Genomic DNA, 23147 nt, shown 5'->3' on the forward strand with positions numbered 1-23147 from the left:
AGTCTGGCTAGATCCTACTGGGACGAGGTGGCCGAGTGGTTAAGGCGATGGACTGCTAATCCATTGTGCTCTGCACACGTGGGTTCGAATCCCATCCTCGTCGGCCTGTGGCTTCTGTGGCCCTCTTTGCATTTTATGGGGCTTCCCTGATAGCTCAGTTGTAAAGAATCCGCCTGCAAAGCAGGAAACCCTGGTTTGATTCCTGGGTGAAGATCTGCCGGAAAAGGGATAGGCTACCCACTCCAATATTCTTGGGCTTCCCTTGTGGCTCAGCTGGTAAAGAATCTGCCTGCAATGTGGGTAGACCTGGGTTCGATCCCTGGGCTGGGAAGATCCCCTGGAGAAGGGAAAGGCTACCCACTCCAGTTTCCTGGCCTAGAGAATTCCATGGACTGTATAGGCCATGGGGTCGCAAAGAGTCAGCAGGACTGAGCGACTTTCACTTTTACTCTTTCACTTTCAGATCCTATTGATAGTGCTGTTACCACAAGTCCAGCAGATGGCAGCGGTGACTAAATGTTAGACAAAAACACTTAGAAGAATGCAGTTATTCTCTTAAAATAAGATTTGACCTTATTTCATTTTGAATTATGTTATTAGCCCCTATCTCCCTCCACCCCCACCCCACAGGTGGGCCCTAGGGAAAGTGAGGTGGGGACAGCGGCCCAGATTCCTCTCCATTGTTTCCGTGGCCTCTTCTGTTCTAGCCAGAAAGATTCCATCAGCCGATTTACACTAAAGCACTAATGTCTGCAACATCGGTGACTCCCCTCCTTTTTCCCATTGTGGCATTTTAGCAGAAAGCAAAACTCCCACCCAAAGAACTGAACTTCAACAAGGAATTTGAGGCAATGGCAACGAGATATTGAAGAGGGATGTTTTATGTCAGTGGAACCCTGACAGCCTCCTGTCTGAGTTTACTTATAGGGATACACTTAGAGAATAAGCTTACAGAGTATTCCCTAAGTATACACAGTATAGCCTTATACCTGAAGAAGCTTTTTGTTAAACTGTCTTTACAGAGCCGTTAACTCATCTTTCACGGAATCTTCCCAGCTTGGGCTCTCCTTTGCAATGTTAAATGCTGTGGGACTTCACTATTTCTACTTCACTGCTAATCACTGGTCTATTTAATCACCCCCCAACCACCACCACCCCCTCTACAAGTTGCTCTCTTGCTTTTTCACTTGTTTTTGGCTCGGCCACATGATCTTAATTTCCTTAGCGGTGATGGAAACCCAGGGCCCTAAGAGTTTTAACCACTGAACCAACAGGGAAGTCCCTTGTTTTTCTTTTTGAGGACTCCTTCCTCTGTGTTCTACAGTTTTTAGATTAAAAAGCAAAAACTCAAAATGTAAGAATCACAAACTGAAAGAAGCCACAGGTGTCTCCAATTTGTATCCACACTGGACCAGCAACCTTTAGTAAGTTAATTCATCTCTCCAACCTTCTGGTTTTTCAACTGAGCGGTGGGGATAATGAAGCCCACCTCCTAGGGTCGCTAGGAGTTTTACTAGAGATAAAATAAAGGCAGACTCCTGGGTGCGCGGGACGTGGGCCCTGACTCTGGGACAGTGGCAGCGGCTTCCAGGCTCACCTGGGCAGAGCACTGGTCCAAGTAGAGCTCCAGGTACGTCTTCTCCTCCTCCATGGGTGGAGGGCTCACTGGTGGGAGTTGAGGGGTTGGGAATAGGGGGAAGAGCCAGCGCGAATAGAGCTGTGGCTGAGCTGGCCAGGCGTGTGGGGCCCAGAAGCCATTTATTGGCCCGCGGCTGCTCGTGGCGAGGCGGGGCCTGGGCCGGGCTGGGAGCAGGGGACCAGGGGCCGGGCAGGGGGCCTCGCGGGGTCCGCCTAGTCCACGCTCCCGTAGAAGGCTGGAGGGAACGGATGATGAACCAGGGAGGGGGTTGCAGAGCTCAGCACCCGGCCCATGAATCCCTTACCTTGCTGGGGAAGGAGGGCTGGGGCGGGAAGACTATTCTTGCCTGAGTGTAATCATTGCACTCGGCCCACAACTGAGAGGCAATGGGCCTACCAATCTGGAGAGCTCCTTCCACCTGCAAATGCTGCCTTTGCCTTCTGTAGGTGGAAAGGTCTCAGTGTTGTTCAGTCACTAAGTCGTGTCTGACTCTTTGGGAGCCCATGGACGGCAGCACGCCAGGCTTCCCTGTCCTTCACAATCTCCCAGAGTTTACTCAAACACATGTCCTCTGAGTCGGTGATGCTATCTGAGCATCTCATCCTCTGTCTCCGCGTCCCCCACCCCTTCTCCTCCTGTCCTCAATCTTTCCCAGCATCAGGGTCTTTTCCAATGAGTCAGTTCTTTGTATCAGGTGGCCAAAGTATTGGACCTTCAGCATCAGTCTTTCCATTGAATATTCAGAGTTGATTTCCTTTAGGATTGATTGGTTTGACCTTCTTGCCGTCCAAGGGACTCTCAAAAAATCTCCTCCAGCACCACAATTCGAAAGCATAATTTCTTTGGCGCTCAGCCTTCTTTATGGTCCAACTGTCACATCTGTACATGACTACTGGAAAAATCATAGCTTTGACTATGTGGACCCTTGTCAGCAAAATAATGTCTCTGCTTTTTAATACACTGTCTTGATTTGTCATAGCTTTTCTTCCAAGGAGCAAGCGTCTTTTAATTTCATGGCTGCAGTCACCATCTGCAGTGATTTTTGGAGTTCAGTGTTAGCAGCATGAAATGGGTTGGGCAGTAAGAAAAAGCTTTTTATTAATAGAATTTTTTTTTTCTTGAGTAATTTGAGTGGAATTTTAGGCACTTTCACCCAGTCAAGTGTTGGACTTTTGTGTTATAATCACTCCTCACTTTCAAATCCCAGCTGGCTTTTTTTCAATTTCAGAAAATTCAGTCTAAAGCCACATATAAAAGAACATGTTGCTGTGCAGTTAGGTTTGTGCAGCGCTAAGCCTCTGCAGTCGTGTCTGACTCTGTGCAACCCCATGGACTGTAGCCCACCAGGCTCCTCCGTCCATGGAATTCTCCAGGCAACCTTACTGGAGTGGGTTGCCATTTCCTTCTCCAGGGGATCTTCCCCACCCAGGGATTGGTGATTATATCACGTCTCTTATATCCCCTGCATTGGCAGGCTGGTTCTTTACCATTTGTGCCACCTGGGAAGTCCACAGTTAGGGTTGATGCAGTTCAGGAAGGTAATGTAAAACCAAATAACCAGAAGATTTTCCTCTTTCTTGAAATTATTATTTTAATTTTTATTGCCTCAGCTTTCATAAGAACTTACATGTGCAGAATGGGTCTATAAATACAATTGAAACTCTTAATATGAGATATTTCAAAATGGAGACATGCATGTCCCCATTCTAGCCTATGCTCTCTGAGAGGAGGATTGTTAATTACTCCCATCTTTGTGCCTTTGAACCAAGCTCATAGGTAATCAGTAAAATTTGATCAGTGAATGAAAAACTGTCCTCAGAATGTAATATAGTAGAGACAGAGAACTCTAAAAATCAGGTCTAAAAATCAGATACAATTTCTAATCAAGAATATAGGATATATTTTGACAAAGCTGGGATTTTATATAATAGTTATACTAATGCATTATTTAATCTAATAATTTATATTTAATAAGATGCTTATCAAAAATGTTTAGCATAATACCTGTTTAGTAGCTCAAATAGCTCAAATATTAGCTCTTAGTTTTGTTATTAGACAGATAAGGACCAAATTGTGTCTTGCCCCTTCCCCCCAAATTCATATGCTAGAAACCTAATCTGTGTAACTTGTGTCCTTAAAAGGAGAAAGAGAGAGACATCAGACCCTGTGAGGACACAGTAAGAAGGTGGCCATCTTCAAGCCACGGAGAAGGGCCTCAGGAAAAACCAGACCTTCTGACTCCTTGATCTGGGACTTTCAGCCTCCAGAACTGTAAAAAAAATAAATAAATTTTTGTTGTTTAAGCCATTCTGTCTGTGATATTCTGCTGTGGCAGCCCTAGCAGGCTAAAATACATGCTTATAAAGTATCTCATCATATGTGGTAGGTGGAATCCTGAGATGATCCCCCAAATTTCCACCTTCTCCCAGTTATTCAAACAATAATCCAGGTGCTGCTGTAAAGGGGTTTTGCAGGCTTAATTGAGGTCCCAAACCAGTTAACTTTAAGAAAGAGAGACATTATCCTGAGTGAGACTGACCTAATCAACTCATCAGGCGAGGGCTTATAAGGACCTGGGCCCTTTCTTGGGAGAAAGATCCAAAACTTGAGAACGATTGTCATGAGGGAGATTCTCCATTGCTGCTTTGGAGATGGATGGGGTCACGTTGCAGAGAGGGTGGGTGACTTGGAGGAGCTGAGAGTGGCCCACACTTGACACCAGCAAAGAAATGGAGACCTCAGTCCTACAGCTTCAAGGATCTAAATTTGACAGGCAACAGAGAAAGGAGTCCCTGAAAGAAACTCAGCCTAGCCATGACCTTCATTTCAGTCATGTAAGCTCTGAGCAGAGAGTCTGGTCATGCTGTGCTCAGACTTCTGACCTTATAAAAGGTCAGAATCTTATAAACAGATTTATGTGATCTTATAAAAAGGTATGGTTTTGAACCACCAAACTTGTGATTTGTTGCACATCAAAAGAAAACACATACATCATAAGTTATGAATAAGAAGTAGGGACACAGATTTGCAGTGATCTGCTGGGCAAATGATAAGGTGAATGAATAAAATGTTAATAATTCTGAGTTTGAAGTTATTTTCAAATAGAGTTTCAAAATAAAAGATGAATGACTGTTTTTGTAGATGTTTTCAGCTATGGTAAGAGTTAATTTATTCAATATCTTAAATTGTTTTATTTTTGAGAATCAAAGATTGGTATGGTTTTGCTAAATAATAACTGATTGCTGGCATTTGTTACCTCTTACGACGGGCCAAGCTATATTCTAAGTATTTCATATCTATGAACTCAAACATCACAATAACTCTGTGAGGTAAAGTGAACGTGTTCGCTCAGTAGTGTCAGACTCTGTGACTCCATGGACTGTAGCCCGCCAGGCTCCTCTGTCCATGGAGTTCTCCAGGGAAGGATACTGGAGTGGGTAGCCATTCCCTTCTCCAGGGGATCTTCCTGACCTAGGGAACGAACCCAGATCTCCTGCATTGCACGTGATTCTTTACCTAATACTCTTTTATCATTTTACAGTTGAGGATACTGAGGCACAGAGTGGTTAAGTAACTTGTTCCAGGTCACTCAGCTCCTATTCAGAATATGTAACTCTGAAGCCACATGCTATGTATTGTTCCCCCATCAAGATAGTCTACATATGCCATTTCAGATTAGTAGTTTGTTTTCATTTGCACTGTGCTTGTTAATCTGTTTTTATTCTGAAGCTTTTTTGTCTGTTTTGTAGTTCAGAATTTGTAATATTTTGTATTTCGAAAAAAAAATGGGGCGGTGTACAAAAAGCCCACTGTATCCAAGCGTTTTAATTCATTATTTCGTAATTTACTATTGTAAAGATGAAATGAGTTAAATGGGAGAATGTGTAAACTTTTACCAAGCACTTTGCATGAAGTATTGTTTTTAATGTCTTTAAGAGAGTAATGCCAAACCTGAAACATTGTAAGTCAACTATACTTCGATCATATATATAAAAAAAAAAAAAAAAAGGAGAGTAACACCAAGACTTAGATGGACCGTGTCAATGATCATGAAGACTCTTTAAGAGAGGTCAACTCTGTGAAAAATAGGCTTTTAACTCTTACTTTAAGAGGTTGTCCCTCATCGTAGAAAATATTAAAAAGAACCCACATCTCACATTAAATGTAATTTATATGTAACTATTTAATAGTTGAATTGCTGTGATTAGTTGATATGTCACATTTTGTAAACATTTAATCTAATGTGCTAGTTTCAATTTTGAATTTAAAAGACTTTGGAGCCAATGGATTTTTCTCAGCTCTCAAACAATTTTATTGGCCCTTGTAAATCTTGTAGGCCCTAAGTGCTGGGCCTTAGCTGCTAAAAGGCAATCACATTGCTTGCTGCAGAATGGAGATGGAATTTCACTGTTGATGAAACTTTAGGAAACACTGTTTCTAGGTGTTTCCTAGAGGGTGCTCTTTCCTCTCCAGGAAGGAACTCCTTGTTTGGGGAGCAAACAGCTTTTGGAGACAGAATACAAAGGAGTCCTTGCACCCCTAGATGTTAAAATAAAAAGTGAATATTATTCAGTGCTCAAAAGACCAGGGGGTACTTCCAAAAATATTGCTAACTAGAATTAGGGAATTCCCTGTCCACCCAGTGGTTAGGACTTCAAGCTTTCACTGCCAGGGGCAAGGGTGCAGGTTCAGTCCCTGGTCAGGGAGCTAAGATCCTGCAAACTGCAGGATATGGCAAAAAAAGAATTAGGATTTGTCACTGTACCAATCAGTGCAAATATATTTTTACATAATTATACAAGGGGATTCAATTTTTTCAGTGGCTAAAGCAACTGAAAGTGCTTTAGAGTAATCTACGTTCATACCACCTTGATAGGTGTAGAAGTGAGGGGCAATTTTGCTGCTTAGGAATAATCTGAGAAACGAGAGTTTGCAAAGTCATTAGGTTTCTTGAGGCCATGTTAGGAGAGAACGTTTTTTAACCTGGTGCCAGTTTTGCTGGGTGCAGCCTTCTCTTTCTTTTGGGGAGCCCTGGACATTCATTATGATGAATCTCTGCATTGAAATGTCAGTGCTCCTGACAGGGATTTTATACACAAGAAGAGGTAGGTGGATTTGAGCACTGCTTGAAGGTCTTGTATAGATCAAAATTTGATGAATTCTCTTCCTTTCAGTAATTATTTGAAATAAAAATATCCTGCAATAACTCATCCTTTCCCTTTTCAGTGGATTTGGAGCATAAAAGTCAGCATCTGGGAAGAAGCCTGGGTTAGGACTTAACCGAGGAGGCTCTGAAGCACAGTCACAAATACCCTTCTTAGTAACCACAGCCTTGGCTCACCACTCTTAGTCCAGGGCAAATCTTGCCTGGTGACCACGCCACAGTGCCTCCCTGATAATGCCACTGCTTTCCTCCTCAGCTGGCACTGTGCTCAGCATGAAAAGAAGACTTGCTGTGTTATAATTTTCGCAGAAAAATGGCTCAATTTCTTGTAAAATGAAAAAGTTAAAATTTCACAAGTTCTCTTCTCTTTTTGATTCATCCTCATTATTTTCTTTCTACTTGTACCATTAGGGAGTTTCTACAATAAAGAATACATTACTTTCAAAAGCCTATAGATAGCAAGTGTTATGTATGAGCATAGTTTCGGCAGTTGTTACATGGAAACGAAACCGTATCTATCAGTACTGATTCTGGACAGGATGGAGTTGCTTTATCATTTCCCAAACTGAATACATCCAGGGAAACCTGATGGCAGAAGTCTGCTCTACCTGCCCTATCAGGCACAGCAGATCAGGTTTTCCAGCATCTGCTTGGGAAAATATGTATAAGGGTTTCCGCTTCTGTCTTCTCTTTCAACTACGCTTTGTACACACCTTGCTAAAATATGAATCTTTGCACATGCCTGTGCTTGCATGCTGTATAATTAGAGGCAAGTTGGGAATGACTCTCCAACACTATCTTTCCTGCCTCCAAAATTAACATTTAAAATTTTAATTCTGATACGCATTCTCAGGAAACTTAAAATGTGTTTATATTTCTTATGCGAAATCAGGTAAACTTCTGAGATTGCAGCTGTTTACCCATCTGTGAAGGGTCTGCCTCAGTATTTTTAACCTGGGAAATGCAAGAAGATTGTTTTTGTTCTCTGCTTGGAAGAGAGGAATATGTGGATGCATATTAGGAGGTAGTAGTGTTCGGTGGTTAAGAGTCTGAACTTGGCAGTTAGATCCAGTTGGAATCTTAGTTTCATCACGCACAAGGATTGTGATTGTAGGTGTTATTTATTATCTATAAGCCTGAAGTTTCTCCCCTGTGAAATGGAGCTAATCACAGGTTTCTCTTAGATTTGTGGTGAGGATTACAAGCAATAATCAGTAGAACACAGTGCCTGGCGCTTACTAAGTGCCCAGTCAATGATGGTAGGGTTACCAGGAATATTATCTGCAGCCAAGTGGCAGTGACTGCCAGCCCTCACGTCTAATGGTGAACATCTTTTAGAAAACTTTAGAGTATTCTAAAACAAAAGAAAAGCACCATTTCTCAGGAGCCTTGACCCTTTAGAAATAGCACATGAGATCACATTGGGGAGAGTATCGTGTGCTGAAAGAACCAGCAGGGCAGTGAAGGTTTCCACATTCCCGAGAGGCCCTTGAGGGGAGCAGCCTTTGGGAGATGAGTCAGCACACCTACCCAGTTCTGAAGAGGCTGCTTAGGGCTACTGAGTCACTTTTCCCTTAAACCAGGAGCCAGCCCCTCCCCACCCCCTTTTTTCCCTTCTATTTCAGAGTCACATCAATGCTAAGAGGTACAATGAGAATGATAAAATATAATTACCATGATGACAAATCCACAGATGATGCTTTTTATGAAAATGAATTCTCCTTGGATGTGCTATGCTTACTCAGAAGGGCCACCGAGTGACAAATCTCCCAGTTGTGCTTCTTGTAAGTCACAGGGAGTAGCTGTTGGCAGCAAGGTCCTGGGAGTGGCCAAGAAGAGACTCCCCACCTTTGGGGAAGACTTGAGCACTTCACTGCTGATAGGGGGCTGGATAGAGCGCTCACTCCTTCACAACATTTCCAAATATGTCTCTGTGATGACTGTTTTATTTCAAGGCAACTTATCTATCATTTTCCCCCAATATTCTTTACTCTGTGCAAGACACTTCTTAGATGCCATGGAGGATACAGAGATGTCTGTCTTTAAGGAACTTGCAATATTAGGGAAAGTGATAAAATCCGCCACAATAAAGATAATAATAATAACAACACTTACTGATATTTTACTGTTTCCAGGCTCTGCCTTAAGGCCCCTTCAGTATCTTTTTATTTGGACTTCCCTGGTGGTCCAGTGGTTAAGACTCCATGCTTTCACTGCAAGAGGCATGGGTTCCATCCCTGGTGGGGAACTAAGATCCTGCAGGCCATATGACTAAAAAAAGAAGTTTTTTTTTTTTTTTTTAATCAAAGCAGTGCTATAAGAAAATGTAATTATCATCTCATTTTCAAAGATGAGGAAACTGAGGTCTGTGAAAGTAAGGGGCTTCCTTGGTGTCTAAGCTGATAAAGGATATGCCTGTAATGCAGGACACCTGGATTTGATCTGTGAATTGGGAACATCCCCTGGAGAAGAGAATGGCAACCCACTACAGTATTCTTGGGCTTCCCTGGGGGCTCAGACGGTAAAGAACCTGCCTTCAACTTAACTAAATCCTCCTTGGTGTTATTGCCTGCTGGTATGCAGGCCTCAGTGTGAGTTACTTGGAAGTTACTTTCTGTGAAGTAACTCACACGGAGATGAGTCCTGCATACCAGCAGGCAGTAACACCAAGGAGGATTCAGTTCAGTGTCCTGATAGATTGTAACAGGGAAGGATTACTTCCTGTGTATCGCCATCAGGGCATTCTTCACAGAGGAAGCAGCGTTAAAACAAAGTATTGGAGAACATAGGGGGAGTTGAATGGGCTTCCCAGGTGGCGCTAGTGGTAAAGAACCCACCTGTCAATGCAGGAGACGTAAGAGATGCTGGTTCGATCCTTGGGTCAGAAAGCTCCCCTAGAGGAGGGAGTGGCAACCCACTCTGGTACTCTTGCCTGGAGAATCCCCATGGACAGAGGACCTTGGTGGGCTGCAGTCCATAGGGTCATGGAGTCGGACACGACTGAAGCGACTTCGCCCACAGGGGGTTGAATTGTGGCCCCCCAAAAGACACATCCTCTTCCAAACTGGGAATGTGACTATCTGGGAAAAGAGTTCCTGTAGGTGTAATCCAGATAAGGAGCTCGAGATGAGATCATCCTGTGACAAGCACCCTTTTAAGAGAAAGGCAGGGGGAGATTGGAGATACTGATGCACAGAGAGAAGGCCAAGAGGAATGAAGACAGAGATTGGCAGCCCTAATTCAGGGGTGCTGGCAGCCACCAAATGCTAGGAGAGAGGATGAAACAGATTGTCCCTGAGAGAACCAACCCTGCCAGCACCTTGATTTTGGACTCATGGCTTCCAGGATTGTGGGAGAATAAATTTCTCTTGTTTAAAGCCACCCAGTTTGTGATATTTATTGTGGCAGCCCTGGGAAATGAATACAAAGGGTATGTGAGAATCTCTGGGAAACAACAGCTCAAGCTAAGACACTAAAGTGGAAAAATACAGAGATGTGTGTGTGTGTCTCTTTCAGTTTGGTTGAAGTATAAAGATCCTGAAAGGGAACAGGGTGTTGAAGATGGAGGTCATATCATATGATGGAGGGCGGTGAATTTCAGGTTAGGCAATCTAGATTTTATTTGCTGAGCAATGAGGAAAATTAATTAGAAAATTAAGGTATCCCTGAGCTGGCAAGAGGTGGTGCGTGTGTGTGTACTCAGTCATGTCTGACTCTTTGTGACCCCATGCAGGATAGCCCGCCAGGCTCCTCTGTCCATGGAATTTTCCAGGCAAGAATTCTGGAGTGGGTTGCCATTTCCTTTTCCAGGGGATCTTCTCAACTCAGGGATCAAACCCACATCTCTTTGCATCTTCTCACTGGTAGGTGAATTCTTTATCACTGTACCGCCTAAAAGTAGGAGATAATGGGTATGTGTTAAGTTGCTTAGGTCATGTCCAACTCTTTGCAACCCCATGGACTGTAGCCCTCCAGGCTCCTCTGTCCATGGAATTTTCCAGGTAAGAATACTGGAGTGAAGTGCCATAGCCTCCTGCAAGGGATCTTCCTGTCCCAGGGATCAAACCCACATTATCTGCATTGGCAGTTAGGTTCTTTACTGTTGAACCACTGGGGAAGCCCAAGAGGTAATAGGGGCCTGAAATAAGGCAAAAGGATTGGAAGGGAAAAAAAGGGACAGAGGAAGGTATCTTGTAGGAATCCAAGAGACTTGGCAATGGGTAGATCTCAGTCTGACTTGCTAAGTAGCTTGATTCATATTTTACCTGCTATTGTTTATGTGCTTTTGTCTTCCGGCCTGCATCACACCCACATGTTAAATGAGCTACCTCAAGTCTTTTGGCTGCCTGTCAAGTCAGATTATTAACTTGTTCTGATTTTCGGGCAATCAAGCTGCACTCTAGGTTGGGGACTTTTTCTGAATCTTAGGACTGTTTCTTTGACTAGATCTACCCCTGCTCCTCCTAGGTGAGCTGGACCTCTGGAAGCTTCGGAAGCTGTTTCAACACCCTCGGTCACCGCTTCTTGGCTCCCATCCTGCCTGAACTGGGAGCAGGGCCTTATTCCTGCTACGCTGACCTTATCCCAGCATTCTATAATAGATCCTATCTTAACATCTGATGCAGAGCGTGATGGGGAGACGGCATTGATCAAGCCATGACATCTGGAATAGATGAAAATCCCAGAGCCTTTTCAGAAGTTGGACATTGGCCATGCCTCGGAGACCTTTAATGTGGTCTGAGTCTTCAAGCCTTATTAACATCATATTCCTTTGGTTAGTTTCCCCCAATCATGCTGACCCTCTTGATCTGGTTTTATAAATAGTGTGAGACCAATGGGAGGAAAAGAAGAGGAACCAGAGTTTACCCAGGGCTGACTCAATGCCAATTATCATGTGAGGTGCTTTGCATATGTTATCTCATTTCATCTTTGTGTCAGAAGTATGAGGCAGGTGATATTATCATTTTACAGATGAGGAAATTGAAGCTTAAAGCACTTAGGTCATACGGTGAGTGGTGCTGCCAGGATTCAACCTTGGGACTTGCCCAGAGACCACACTGCCTCCTACATAAGAGATCATTTGTGGTCAATGCTACTAAAGTGGTAGAATTCATATGTGCAGGATTTGCCTGGTATGAGCTGGTTTTTTTAACTTTGTGCCATGATTTTGTGTGATCATTTCTCCCATGGTACTTCCTAGAGCCTAGGCACTGACCTAGCATTTCCTGGACAGCAGCTTCCAGAAGGTTTGAGGACTTTCTAGGCTGATGAATTTGTGCTGTTTCACAAAAGAACAAAAGTGTTTCAGCATCAGGCTGCAGTTTTCAGTTTTCTGGTTGCATTGCTAGGTTTGGTTGTATTGATGTCTTGGAAAGAATGAATACAAAGTGTTCTTTTATTGTAGCCTGCATACCTGCATTGGTTTGGGGAAAGGAATGATTTTGGTAGTGTCACAGCAGTACTGCTTGCAAAACCTGTGATGGCCTCTGTTCATGGTTTCCAAACCCAAGAAAATATCCTTAAGTCCACTACACTAACGGCCTTTGTATAAGCTGTTTTGTCCCACCTACCTCTTGCTCAATCCCAGAAAGTGCTTCTTCCTTCTTTCTGCAATTCCAATCCTACACTTTGTTCTTGGCTCAGTCCCAGCTCACTCCCTCCATTAAGCACTATCTGATCAGCTTTAGCTTTCTGGATTCCTGAGGCCAGTTTGCTTCCATGGTGCTCCTCCCCAGCTCTCTTTCTAACTCTGGGTCTGTGCATTATCTCTTTAATTGATTGTAGCCTCTGAGAGTAAGGAGTGTGGTCTTCCTTTTGGCACCATGGTGCCTGGAAGAATGAGGGGCATGCAACCAGGGCATTCATTATTGATTGAGTCCATAAGTTGCACATACATTTCTAGAATATAGACTGCCTTGCACAATCTGCATTGCTTTCTCCACCATGTAGAGAATACAGTGCAAATTCCTGAGCATGGAATTTTTGTTTTAGGGATAAACAAAAAAACTATACTTCTAGCCTCTAAAAAAGCATTATCACCACTCCTATGATTCTCTCAGCCAAGAATACCATTTCTGGATTGTCTCCCCCTGGAAATTTTTCCTAGACTTCAGCGGTCACCTTCTGCGTGGAGCTCTTCTTGATCTCCCAGGACGCAGCTAAGACAGTTTTTCTTCAGAGCATCTGTGCCATGTTGCTTTAGCTCCATTTGGCCTGTATTTCATTTGACCCTGTCCTCTATTTCATTGTTTACACTGACTCTGGATTGCACACTGCTTAAGGAGCAGAAGGGTGTTGATTCACTTCTACACCCAGTTAATGCCCAATGTAGGAGAAGCAGCCTTTCATTAAGCCTGCCTCTGGTTGGCGTAGCTCCTACTTGGTAGCAAACAGCAGTAGCTCTCACTGTCTGGCGGCAGCTTGCTTGTAGAGGAGCTGAGAGGGGAGAGTTAGGAGGAAATGTACCTGACCTTTCCTTCTTTCCACTGTCTTCCCTGGTGGCAGAGACAGGGTTCTTGGGTCTCGTTTCCGGATGCATAACTGACTGTCCTTAGCAACCTCTGTTTGCTGGAGAGGTAATAGAAATCAGTGCGGATTCAGGCACACACATCGTATCAGAGGCAGGCCAGGGCCTCTGTGTCTTATGAGTCAGCAGGCATTAGACCAAGCTCATCTCTTCCCTTACCTCTAAAAGCCTCAAAGCAGCAAACTCATTAGCTCTGCCCAGGGAATCAGGAGCATTAGGCCAAGGTCAGAGCAACCTGGATTGTTGCAAGGATTGCTTTTTTTTCAGGGTTGGCGCTGTGAGCTGGTTTCCTTCAATTGCTCACTGCCAGTGAACCAGAGACTTCCTCTTGACATCATTAGTTGGGTGAGCCAGATGTCAGCCACTAGCTGTTTCTAACTTCCCCAGCTTGCTGAGTTCATTTGGTCCTTTATGATTTAGTAAAAAATGTCTCAAATCTTCATCCGTATGCAGTAAGTAGCTCAGATACTTTCCCAGGAGCTCTGAAAATCCTTTCCGGCAGCACAAACAGAAGGAGCCTGTGTTCCCTCTGCCCCTCTCTCTGTTTCCTCTGCTTTCTGGGTCTCCACTCTGCTTTCTGCTTTCTGTATGCCCTGTTCGTTTGGCATATACTGCCTACTTACGGGACTCCTTATAAACCCTCAGTGTCCAGAGTGCCACTGTTCCTGGCTATGTGGGCTGCAGACTTTCCCAAAGATTTGGGCAAAGGAGTGCATGCCTGCCTATGCGTGTGTGTGTTTCCTAGGCCTGTTGTTACAAAGCAATATAAACTGAGTGGCTTAAACAACAAAAATTTATTGTCCCACAATTCTAAAAGCTAAAACCCTGAGATCCAGATGGCAGTGGGACTATGTGTCGGCTCAGAAGATACCAGGGAAGGATGATTGCGGGCCTCTCTCCTGGTTTCCAATGTTTCCTTAGGTTGTAGCTGTGTAACTCCAGTCTTCATGTGGTGTTTTCCCTGTATCTGGATTTTCTCTTTCTATAAAGACACTAGTCCCACTGGATCAGGGGCCCACCCTTCTCCATTATGACCTCATCTTAATTACATCTGCAAGTCCTGTTTCCAAACAAGGTCCCATTCTGAGGTACAGGGTGTGGGGGTGTTAGGACTCCAACATTCACGTTTTGGGAGGATATAATTCAACCCATAACAGAGAGAAGTATGCGTGTGTGTGTGTGTGTGTGTGTGCGCGCGCGCGTGCGTATTATGTTTATTAGGGTTAGGAGTATTACCTTACAGAATATAAGGGCAAAACACTTGCAAATGAATACTTAACCTCCTCAGTTTTTTGTTTTTTTTTTTTTCCTCCTCAGTTTTTTAAAGTCCCTAAGCCATTGTGTACTTTGGGGAAATTCCTGTGGTCTCTTTCCCTTGGCCTCCTGCCATGTTGCTGGACCCCATCTGACCCTCTTCTTGGACTTTTCTTTGCTTCAACAACAACTCCAAAAGTGTAAAACAGTTTAATTATTTTCCTTTCTCTGCAAACCATATAGATGTGATCAAGAGGGCCATCCTAATAACCAAAAAATCCATTTTAGGATGTTTTAACAAAGACAGTTCTCTGCCTAAGGAGAAATTCTGTGATCAACTCTGACAGAAACCTTTTTTTCCCCTTCCATCAGTACATAAAATAAAATTATTTGTTGTTCTAAGTATTTTAGCAAATCAGCTTTTTAAAATTTATTTTATTTCTGGGTGCATTGAAAAAATAATGCCTCTTGCACAAAAAGAGAAGGAAAAAAATAGTTTTGATATTATATTGAGATATTTTGAGATATTATGAAATATTATGATATTATATTGAGATATTTTGAGATATTATATTGAAATATTATGAAAATTATGACAGTGAGAATAGGTTGTCTATCTTAGGCCAGGGAGGGCAACTCATTACCCCTTCTACTGAAAGACATACTGATAAACATGGCACTCTTTTCTGCTGAGCAAGGACATGGCTTTGGAGTCCTCTATGAAGTTGACTCAGGCTGCCATTATTAAGTTCATTAGAGTAGTTGGGGGTGATGAAACCAGTTTGCCACCACTGGGAGGCAATATGAAGGGAGTTGTATTTTCTGGTGATTACTTCTATTTCTGTTCACTAACAGTTGCTGGTTTGGGGAAATGAGTAGTGTGGAGAATGTGATTTCTGTAAGAGTCAGTATAACCTGTGGTAATAAATGACCCCCAAAACTTGGTATTTCTTGCTCATGTGACTCATTTTTTCAGAATTAATTGAGGATCTGCTCTGTGTTACCTTTATCCAGGAAGTCAGGCTGATAGAGCAGCCTCTATCTGGAACATTGCAGTCTTGTGGCAGTAAAAAACAGACCATAGTGAATCATTCACTGACTCTTAAAATTTCTGCTTGTAAGTAACTCATGTCACTTCTGTTCACACTTCATTGGCCAAGCCTAATGTCAGCGAAGTGGGCAAGTGTAACCCTCCCTTATGGCTGGGCAGCAAACACATTAATTCTGTTTCCATCAGATACTTACATTTTATTGTTCTTAAAAAAAGGTAGTGAAAGAAAAGAGACTTTTCTATTTATCAATTTCAATGGCTGTTCCTTATTTTTCTTACAGTATATAGTAGAAATCTTATTTTGAGGTTTAAAGACTAGAAATACACATTTGATGTGATTAACCTCAGGACTTTTATTATTCAGTGTCTTTTCTTCAGCTGGGATATAATTAGTTTTAACAGAAGGCTGTTTAATGGTCAAAATGAGGTATAGTATTAATGCAGACTAAGATAATCTTAGTGGTTAAATTTGACTCCAATTATCTGACACAATAGTGCTGTCTTTTAATCACCTTCATAGCAGAATAAAGGTAAACTGAACAGTATTAACCTCATAAACCATACCCTGTTCAACTTTCTGAAAATATACTGTACTTTTATACATACTTTTACTAGGAAAATAATCTTTTCATATTGAAATACATTAAGACAGATAAAACTATGGTCATATGCTGTGATAATATTCACTTCATCCCACTTAATGTAAAAGTTTCAGCATGTGACATACAAAGCAGAATTGCTAACATGTTTGGAAGAACACTGGCTTAGAAAGTGTTAGTAGATGTTACATTCAAAGAGGTTTAGTAATTCAAGGGTTCAGGAGTGCTTGGTTAAACACAGTAAACCTGTTATGCAAGATGTCTGAGAAAAATCTTAATGATGCATTATTAGTGCGTGAGCCACTTACATGGTGATATTCTTCAGAACACACTTTAGAAAATGCTGACTCACAGCTTTCAACCAGTCCATTACAACCGCTTTTCAACCTCGCTGGAAAGTCAGTCCTTCAAGCCTTCTGTTTGTTTCTAATTAATCGGCCCTCTGCTCTCTTTGCTTCCCTGTTTATCCATCTTAGACTGAATGATTCATCATTTTAGTAACACGCTTGGCCAATTATCTAAGCCCCCTTATTTCTTGTTTGTACCAATCTGGCAAAACCCCACTGCGGATGGAGCCAACTTTCTGCTTCCATTGAGCCCTGCTGGAGAAAGCCAGATGATCATTTAGTGTCAATTAGGCCCTTAGTATCTGACAATCCTATTAGGTTTCCTGCTCAGCTTACATCCTACTCTCACACTCCCTGTAACACTATTCAAATCCTTTCTACTTTCTGGATTCTGCAACTACCTCTCTCTTCTCCCCAGGGGCATATCCTACCCACCTAGCTCCTTTAAACAGCACAGTTGTGCCTGGTGTCCCTCGTCCTACAAAATTCCTGTCACTGCCCCCATTCCAGCCTCCTTTCCCCCTATTGAAATAATAGAAATGTTCCTCCTCCGTCTAAGGACAATCCCTCTACTTGTACTTGGATTTGCATACCCTCCCAACTTTCCACTGTGGATTATATTTTCTTTTTCTTATACTGAGTTAAAGTTAAAATTTCAATTTTTAACTGGTGTTTCTCATCAGCCATTAGCTTTTACATAAGTGTAAGTCTTTCCCATTACACAAAGGAAGGGAAGAAGAAAGGAATGAAAAAAGGAGGGAGAGAAAAATTCTCCCTTGACAGTACAATCTGTTTTAGCTAGTGCTTCTCTGTGGCCACAAGTCTCTTTCCATTTCCTCCTCTCTACCCTTTACTCAGTTTGCTACCATTGAATGTTTTAAATTGAGATTTAGGATACATATGGTCATGTGCCCCAAACTTAAATGTACAGCTCAGTGAAGTTTTACATTTTTATGCATCCCATGTAGCTACCACCCAGAACATTACCAGGTAATAGAACATTACCAGGAACAAAAAGTAGCAATATCCTCAATGTTTACTAACTTGCTATCTTCACTTAACAATACATCCTAATGATTACTCCACAGCAGTGTACCGAGAACTTCTTAATTTTTTCTCTCAACTGAGTAGCGCTTCACTACTCAGCTGTGCCAACACCTATCAGTATTCTACAGATGGACCTTTAGATCGATTCCAGTCTTTTGCTATCACCAATAGTGCTTCAACGAAGAGTTACGTACAGACATCCTTCAGTATTTCTGCCAATGTTTGTTTGATTCTAAGAAGTGACTTACTGGGTCAAAGGTTAAGTACATTTGTAATTTGCCTAGATATTGTCAAGTCCTCTGTGTAAAGGTTGTACCATTAGCATTCCCAACTGCAATGTGTTAGGGTATGCAAAAATACCCTGTTTCCCCACAGACTTGCTAATAATATAATTAATAAATGTTTGACGTTTATATGCATATCTTTTTTCCCTCTTCTTCTTTTCTTGTAGCTTACTTGAAATATAATTGACATACAGTATACTACACACAATTTGATGAGTTTTCTCATATGGATGCTATGAATCATACTACAATCAAAATAATGGATACAGCCAGCTCATCCCAAAGTGTCTTCAGGTTCCTTGATAATCTATCTTTTCCTCCCCAGTCCCATCTCCTAATATTTTACTTCTCATACACTCTTTCACGAGGTGTCAAGAAGTGTGCCCTCCAACATGAGGGAGTAAATTAAGAAAGGGAGAAAGGGCCATCCTTTCTCAGCATGAGAGTGAAGAAGTCCAAGTCTATGGGTTGCTGCAATGCAGGCTGATATCCCCAGCATGGAGGGCAACCATTATGGATGTGGTGCAGGCCTTAAGACTCTAGAATCAATGAAGATGAAACCAATGCAAGTTTTTTTGGAGCAGAGATGTAGAGATCTAAATAGAATGTTTTGTGACTGAAAAACCAAGCAAATGAAAAAAATAATTGATAAGAAAACAAAGGAAAAGTTATCCGGATATGCCAAATGGCTCAACTATGGATGGCATTTGCATTGTAACTTTAACGTAAATAATAAAGTTAATCTAACCAGGATTCTGATATGAATCTTGCAGGGGAGTGGCAGAATGGGAGAGGCAGTGCATGTGGTAGGGGTGAAAGAAGGTTGACTCCTTATCTTCCCACAGGCAAACTGAAGGAGCCTTCTTACAACTGAAAGATCAAGAAAGAGCAAAAGAAGCACATTCTCAGCTCCTTCCTACATCACCTTACATCTTGGCTTGAGTGACGTGTCCAGGTGCCACTTTTCCTGACTGCCCTTGGTGGCTCTCTTTCAGGCAATCTTGTGCATGCCTTTATTAAGGCACCACCATAATTTTTTATTTACTTTTCTGCATACCCATGAGATTGTGAGCGCCTTGGGAGGAAGGACAGTATTTTATATCCTCTTGGTCTGACAGAAAGTGTGAGTTAATAAACAATCCTACAGAGCATTGCGAAAGCAAAACTATAAAGTCTTGGTAAAATTAAGAGAAATTTAAAGCATCTATTAAGAACCACAGCAAACTGAAATTAAAATAAAATCGTAAAGATTTAAAAATATTTACTTATCTGACTCCTAAAACTTAGAAACACTCTGTCTTCCATGGTGATGAGCAGTAGTCATGCACAAAACCTCCCCTTAACTCTTTAGGCTATTGAGCAGTTTTCTTAATGAAACTAAGTGTTTAGTACCCTTTCACTGGGGCATTTATTTAACTTTCTCATTCACTAACAAAAAGGTTTTACATTCATTTTTCCATTACCTCCTGCTGGGGTTATTTCATAAGCCCTAGGTGTCTTGTCAGAAACAAGAAACCAGTATTACCAGAAAACATTATGGGATATTAAATTGTAGTTAACAGTACAGGTGTGTATTACTTTTGAAACTCAATGTCAAACATGTTAATTGATAAAATATTTTAATTTGACGGAGATGGAGAGCAAGTGGGAAAAGTGAGTTAGGGGATGAAAGAGTGACTATCTGATTAATGAAAATAATTTTGCTGAACTATTTCCATTACACCGTGAGTTCCTCAAATGCATTTATTTATTTATTTATTTCATTTATTTTTATTAGTTGGAGGCTAATTACTTCACAACATTGCAGTGGGTTTTGTCATTGACATGAATCAGCCATGGAGTTACATGTATTCCCCATCCTGATCTCCCCTCCCACCTCCCTCTCCACCTGATTCCTCTGGGTCTTCCCAGTGCACCAGGCCCGAGCACTTGTCTCATGCATCCCACCTGGGCTGGTGATCTGTTTCACTATAGATAATATACATGCTGTTCTCTCGGAAACATCCCATCCTCGCCTTCTCCCACAGAGTCCCAAAAGTCTGTTCTGTACATCTGTGTCTCTTTTTCTGTTTTGCATATAGGGTTATCATTACCATCTTTCTAAATTCCATATATATGTGTTAGTATGCTGTAATGATCTTTATCTTTCTGGTTACTTCACTCTGTATAATGGGCTCCAGTTTCATCCATCTCATTAGAACTGATTCAAATGAATTCTTTTTAATGGCTGAGTAATATTCCATGGTGTATATGTACCACAGCTTCCTTATCCATTCGTCTGCTGATGGGCATCTAGGTTGCTTCCATGTCCTGGCTATTATAAACAGTGCTGCGGATGAACATTGGGGTGCACGTGTCTCTTTCAGATCTGGTTTCCTCAGTGTGTATGCCCAGAAGTGGTATTGCTGGTCATATGGCAGTTCTATTTCCAGTTTTTTAAGAAATCTCCACACTGTTTTCCATAGTTTGATTCTATGTTTGCATCCCCCACCAACAGTGTAAGAGGGTTCCCTTTTCTCCACACCCTCTCCAGCATTTATTGCTTGTAGACTTTTGGATAGCAGCCATCCTGACTGGCGTGTAATGGTACCTCATTGTGGTTTTGATTTGCATTTCTCTGATAATGAGTGATGTTGAGCATCTTTTCATGTGTTTGTTAGCCATCTGTATGTCTTCTTTGGAGAAATGTCTGTTTAGTTCTTTGGCCCATTTTTTGATTGGGTCATTTATTTTTCTGGAATTGAGCTGCAGGAGTTGCTTGTATATTTTTGAGATTAATCCTTTGTCTGTTTCTTCATTTGCTATTATTTTCTCCCAATCTGACGGCTGTCTTTTCACCTTACTTATAGTTTCCTTTGTAGTGCAAAAGCTTTTAAGTTTCATTAGATCCCATTTGTTTAGTTTTGCTTTTATTTCCAATATTCTGGGAGGTGGGTCATAGAGGATCTGCTGTGATTTATGTCGGAGAGTGTTTTGCCTATGTTCTCCTCTAGGAGTTTTATAGTTTCTGGTCTTACATTTAGATCTTTAATCCATTTTGAGTTTATTTTTGTGTATGGTGTTAGAAAGTGTTCTAGTTTCATTCTTTTACAAGTGGTTGACCAGTTTTCCCAGCACCACTTGTTAAAGAGGTTGTCTTTTTTCCATTGTATATCCTTGCCTCCTTTGTCAAAGATAAGGTGTCCATAGGTTCGTGGATTTATCTCTGGGCTTTCTATTCTGTTCCATTGATCTATATTTCTGTCTTTGTGCCAGTACCATACTGTCTTGATGACTGTGGCTTTGTAGTAGAGTCTGAAGTCAGGCAGGTTGATTCCTCCAGTTCCATTCTTCTTTCTCAAGATTACTTTGGCTATTTGAGGTTTTTTGCATTTCCATACAAATTGTGAAATTATTTGCTCTAGTTCTGTGAAAAATACCGTTGGTAGCTTGATAGGGATTGCGTTGAATCTATAGATTGCTTCCTTAAATACATTTAAATTCAATTCAGTTTGCCACAATTTGACTTACATTTGGATTTTGTTAAGAATCCCATTTCTAACATAAACAGGTCAATCTGTTTTCCTAAAACTACAATATTTTCAGCTCTATGCTGCAAATGACAAAGGAGGTGGTGGAGGTACCTCTGAGCACTCCACTCAGTGACCTAGTTGCAAGATTTTCGTTGTCCATCTTCAAAGTTCTGTGCTTTGTCATGCCCAGGGGGAGGAATGCTTCCACAAGCAGATGCAATTATGGTTCTAATGGATCAGAAGTAAGGTTTCCACATGCCATTGGCTGAACAGACACAAAAAGAGGGGTTCATGAGGTTGGTGGGGTGATTGTGCCTGGCTCCTAAGAAGAAATGAAGTTGCTGCCTGTGAAAAACAGAGATAAGCCGGGTAGATCCCTTTGAAGGAAGGACTTTTGGCCCAGCTACAGACAACATGGTCTGCAGTCAGCTTCCAGATATCAGACCTTTGGCTGCCAAGAGCCACCTTGCACATGCCACACCCTTCCTGGGATAGCCGGTGACTGAGTGACTGGCAACACGTCCTCGGAGCTCCCTCCCCACCAGGTTGGCTTACGCATTGCCAGGCTATACTGCAGTTTTGCTCCTATGCTCCATTCTGCTTCTGCCTCCTTAACATCACTGGCGTTGATCCCTAACAAGCACCTTGCACTCCAAACTCCCATCTCAGTATCTGCTTTCAGAGAGCCCAGCTGGCAACATGAGGGGAAGAAGGAATGTGGACGGGACTCAAGGGAACCACTGGACTGCCTTGGCCACTGCCAATGGTAGAAGTAAGTGGAAAACTACAGTCACTCGATAGCAGCTGGACCACAAAAGGCTCAGCTTCCACAGGAATTAAGGTTTGGTTCACTTCTTCAGGCAAAAAGTCCAAACCAGCTGAGATGCTGGTGGAAAACCAAGGGAACATGGGATAGATGGTGGGAAAACAAGTCATAAATATGAACTGTAGTATTTATACAACATTGTGGAAGTAAGAACAATCTCAGCAATTCATGTTTTTTTCTCTGCTGTTGTGTATGTACTTACATACTTTAATTTCCCCTCTCCTTTCTTCTCCCTTCACTGGGCTTTCCTGGTGGCTCAGATGGTAAATAATCTGCCTGCAATGCAGGAGACCCAGGTTCCATCCCCGGGTCAAGAAGATCACCTGGAGAAGGAAATGGCAACCCACTCCAGTGTTCTTGCTTGGAGAATCCTATGGACAGAGGAACCTGGTAGGCTACAGTCCATGGGTCACACAGAGCTGGACACAACTGAATTGACTTAGCACTCAAGAAGGCGTGGAGAGGAGGAAGGAAAAGGAGGAGGAGGAAGGAGCAGGGGAAGGAGAAGGAGAAGAAGATGAAGAATTACTTTAATATACCTAACCTTTACTGAGCACTTGAATTAACTTATTTAATGTTGCTGTTCAGTCATTAAGTCATTTAATCTTTAGGACAGCACTGCGAATATGGTACTATTATTATCTCCATTTACAGATGAAATGAAGGCTCCTACAGTTTAATTGACTTGGCCACAGTCACAGAGCGTTTGCCCCTCGGCATTCTGTGTATAGAACTAGTGCCCTATACTGACTTAGTTTACTGCAGAGGAGATAGGTCATTCTTTAAGGCTGCCCAGCATCTGAGTCCTGTGTTAGGCCTGGGAAATTCTCTTTCACATGAGTCTGGGTAGCAGACAGAGCCCACGTGGGCCTACAAAGCTAAAAGTGCCGCCACTCAC

The 23147-nt window shown here is 42.2% G+C and overlaps 1 protein-coding gene and 1 non-coding gene across 2 annotated transcripts in view; one reads left to right on the plus strand and one right to left on the minus strand.

The window, feature by feature from the left end:
- The window catches only part of TBPL2 (TATA-box binding protein like 2), a 47523-nt gene extending 25436 nt beyond the window's left edge, over nucleotides 1–22087 (minus strand). The window contains exons 1-5 of the mRNA XM_043473023.1: nucleotides 21905–22087; nucleotides 13210–13370; nucleotides 11256–11466; nucleotides 8006–8157; nucleotides 1598–1874 (exon numbers count right to left, since the gene is read on the minus strand). Coding sequence (XP_043328958.1) covers nucleotides 1598–1874; nucleotides 8006–8157; nucleotides 11256–11466; nucleotides 13210–13370; nucleotides 21905–22087 — 984 coding nt within the window. The remainder of the gene's footprint in view (nucleotides 1–1597; nucleotides 1875–8005; nucleotides 8158–11255; nucleotides 11467–13209; nucleotides 13371–21904) is intronic.
- On the plus strand, nucleotides 22–103 carry TRNAS-GCU. The gene has a single exon. It is a non-coding gene; the product is annotated as a tRNA-Ser (tRNA).
- Nucleotides 22088–23147: the final 1060 nt, after the last annotated feature.

Source organism: Cervus canadensis, chromosome 6 (genome assembly GCF_019320065.1).
Source record: "Cervus canadensis isolate Bull #8, Minnesota chromosome 6, ASM1932006v1, whole genome shotgun sequence".
NCBI classification, from domain to species: Eukaryota; Metazoa; Chordata; class Mammalia; order Artiodactyla; family Cervidae; genus Cervus; species Cervus canadensis.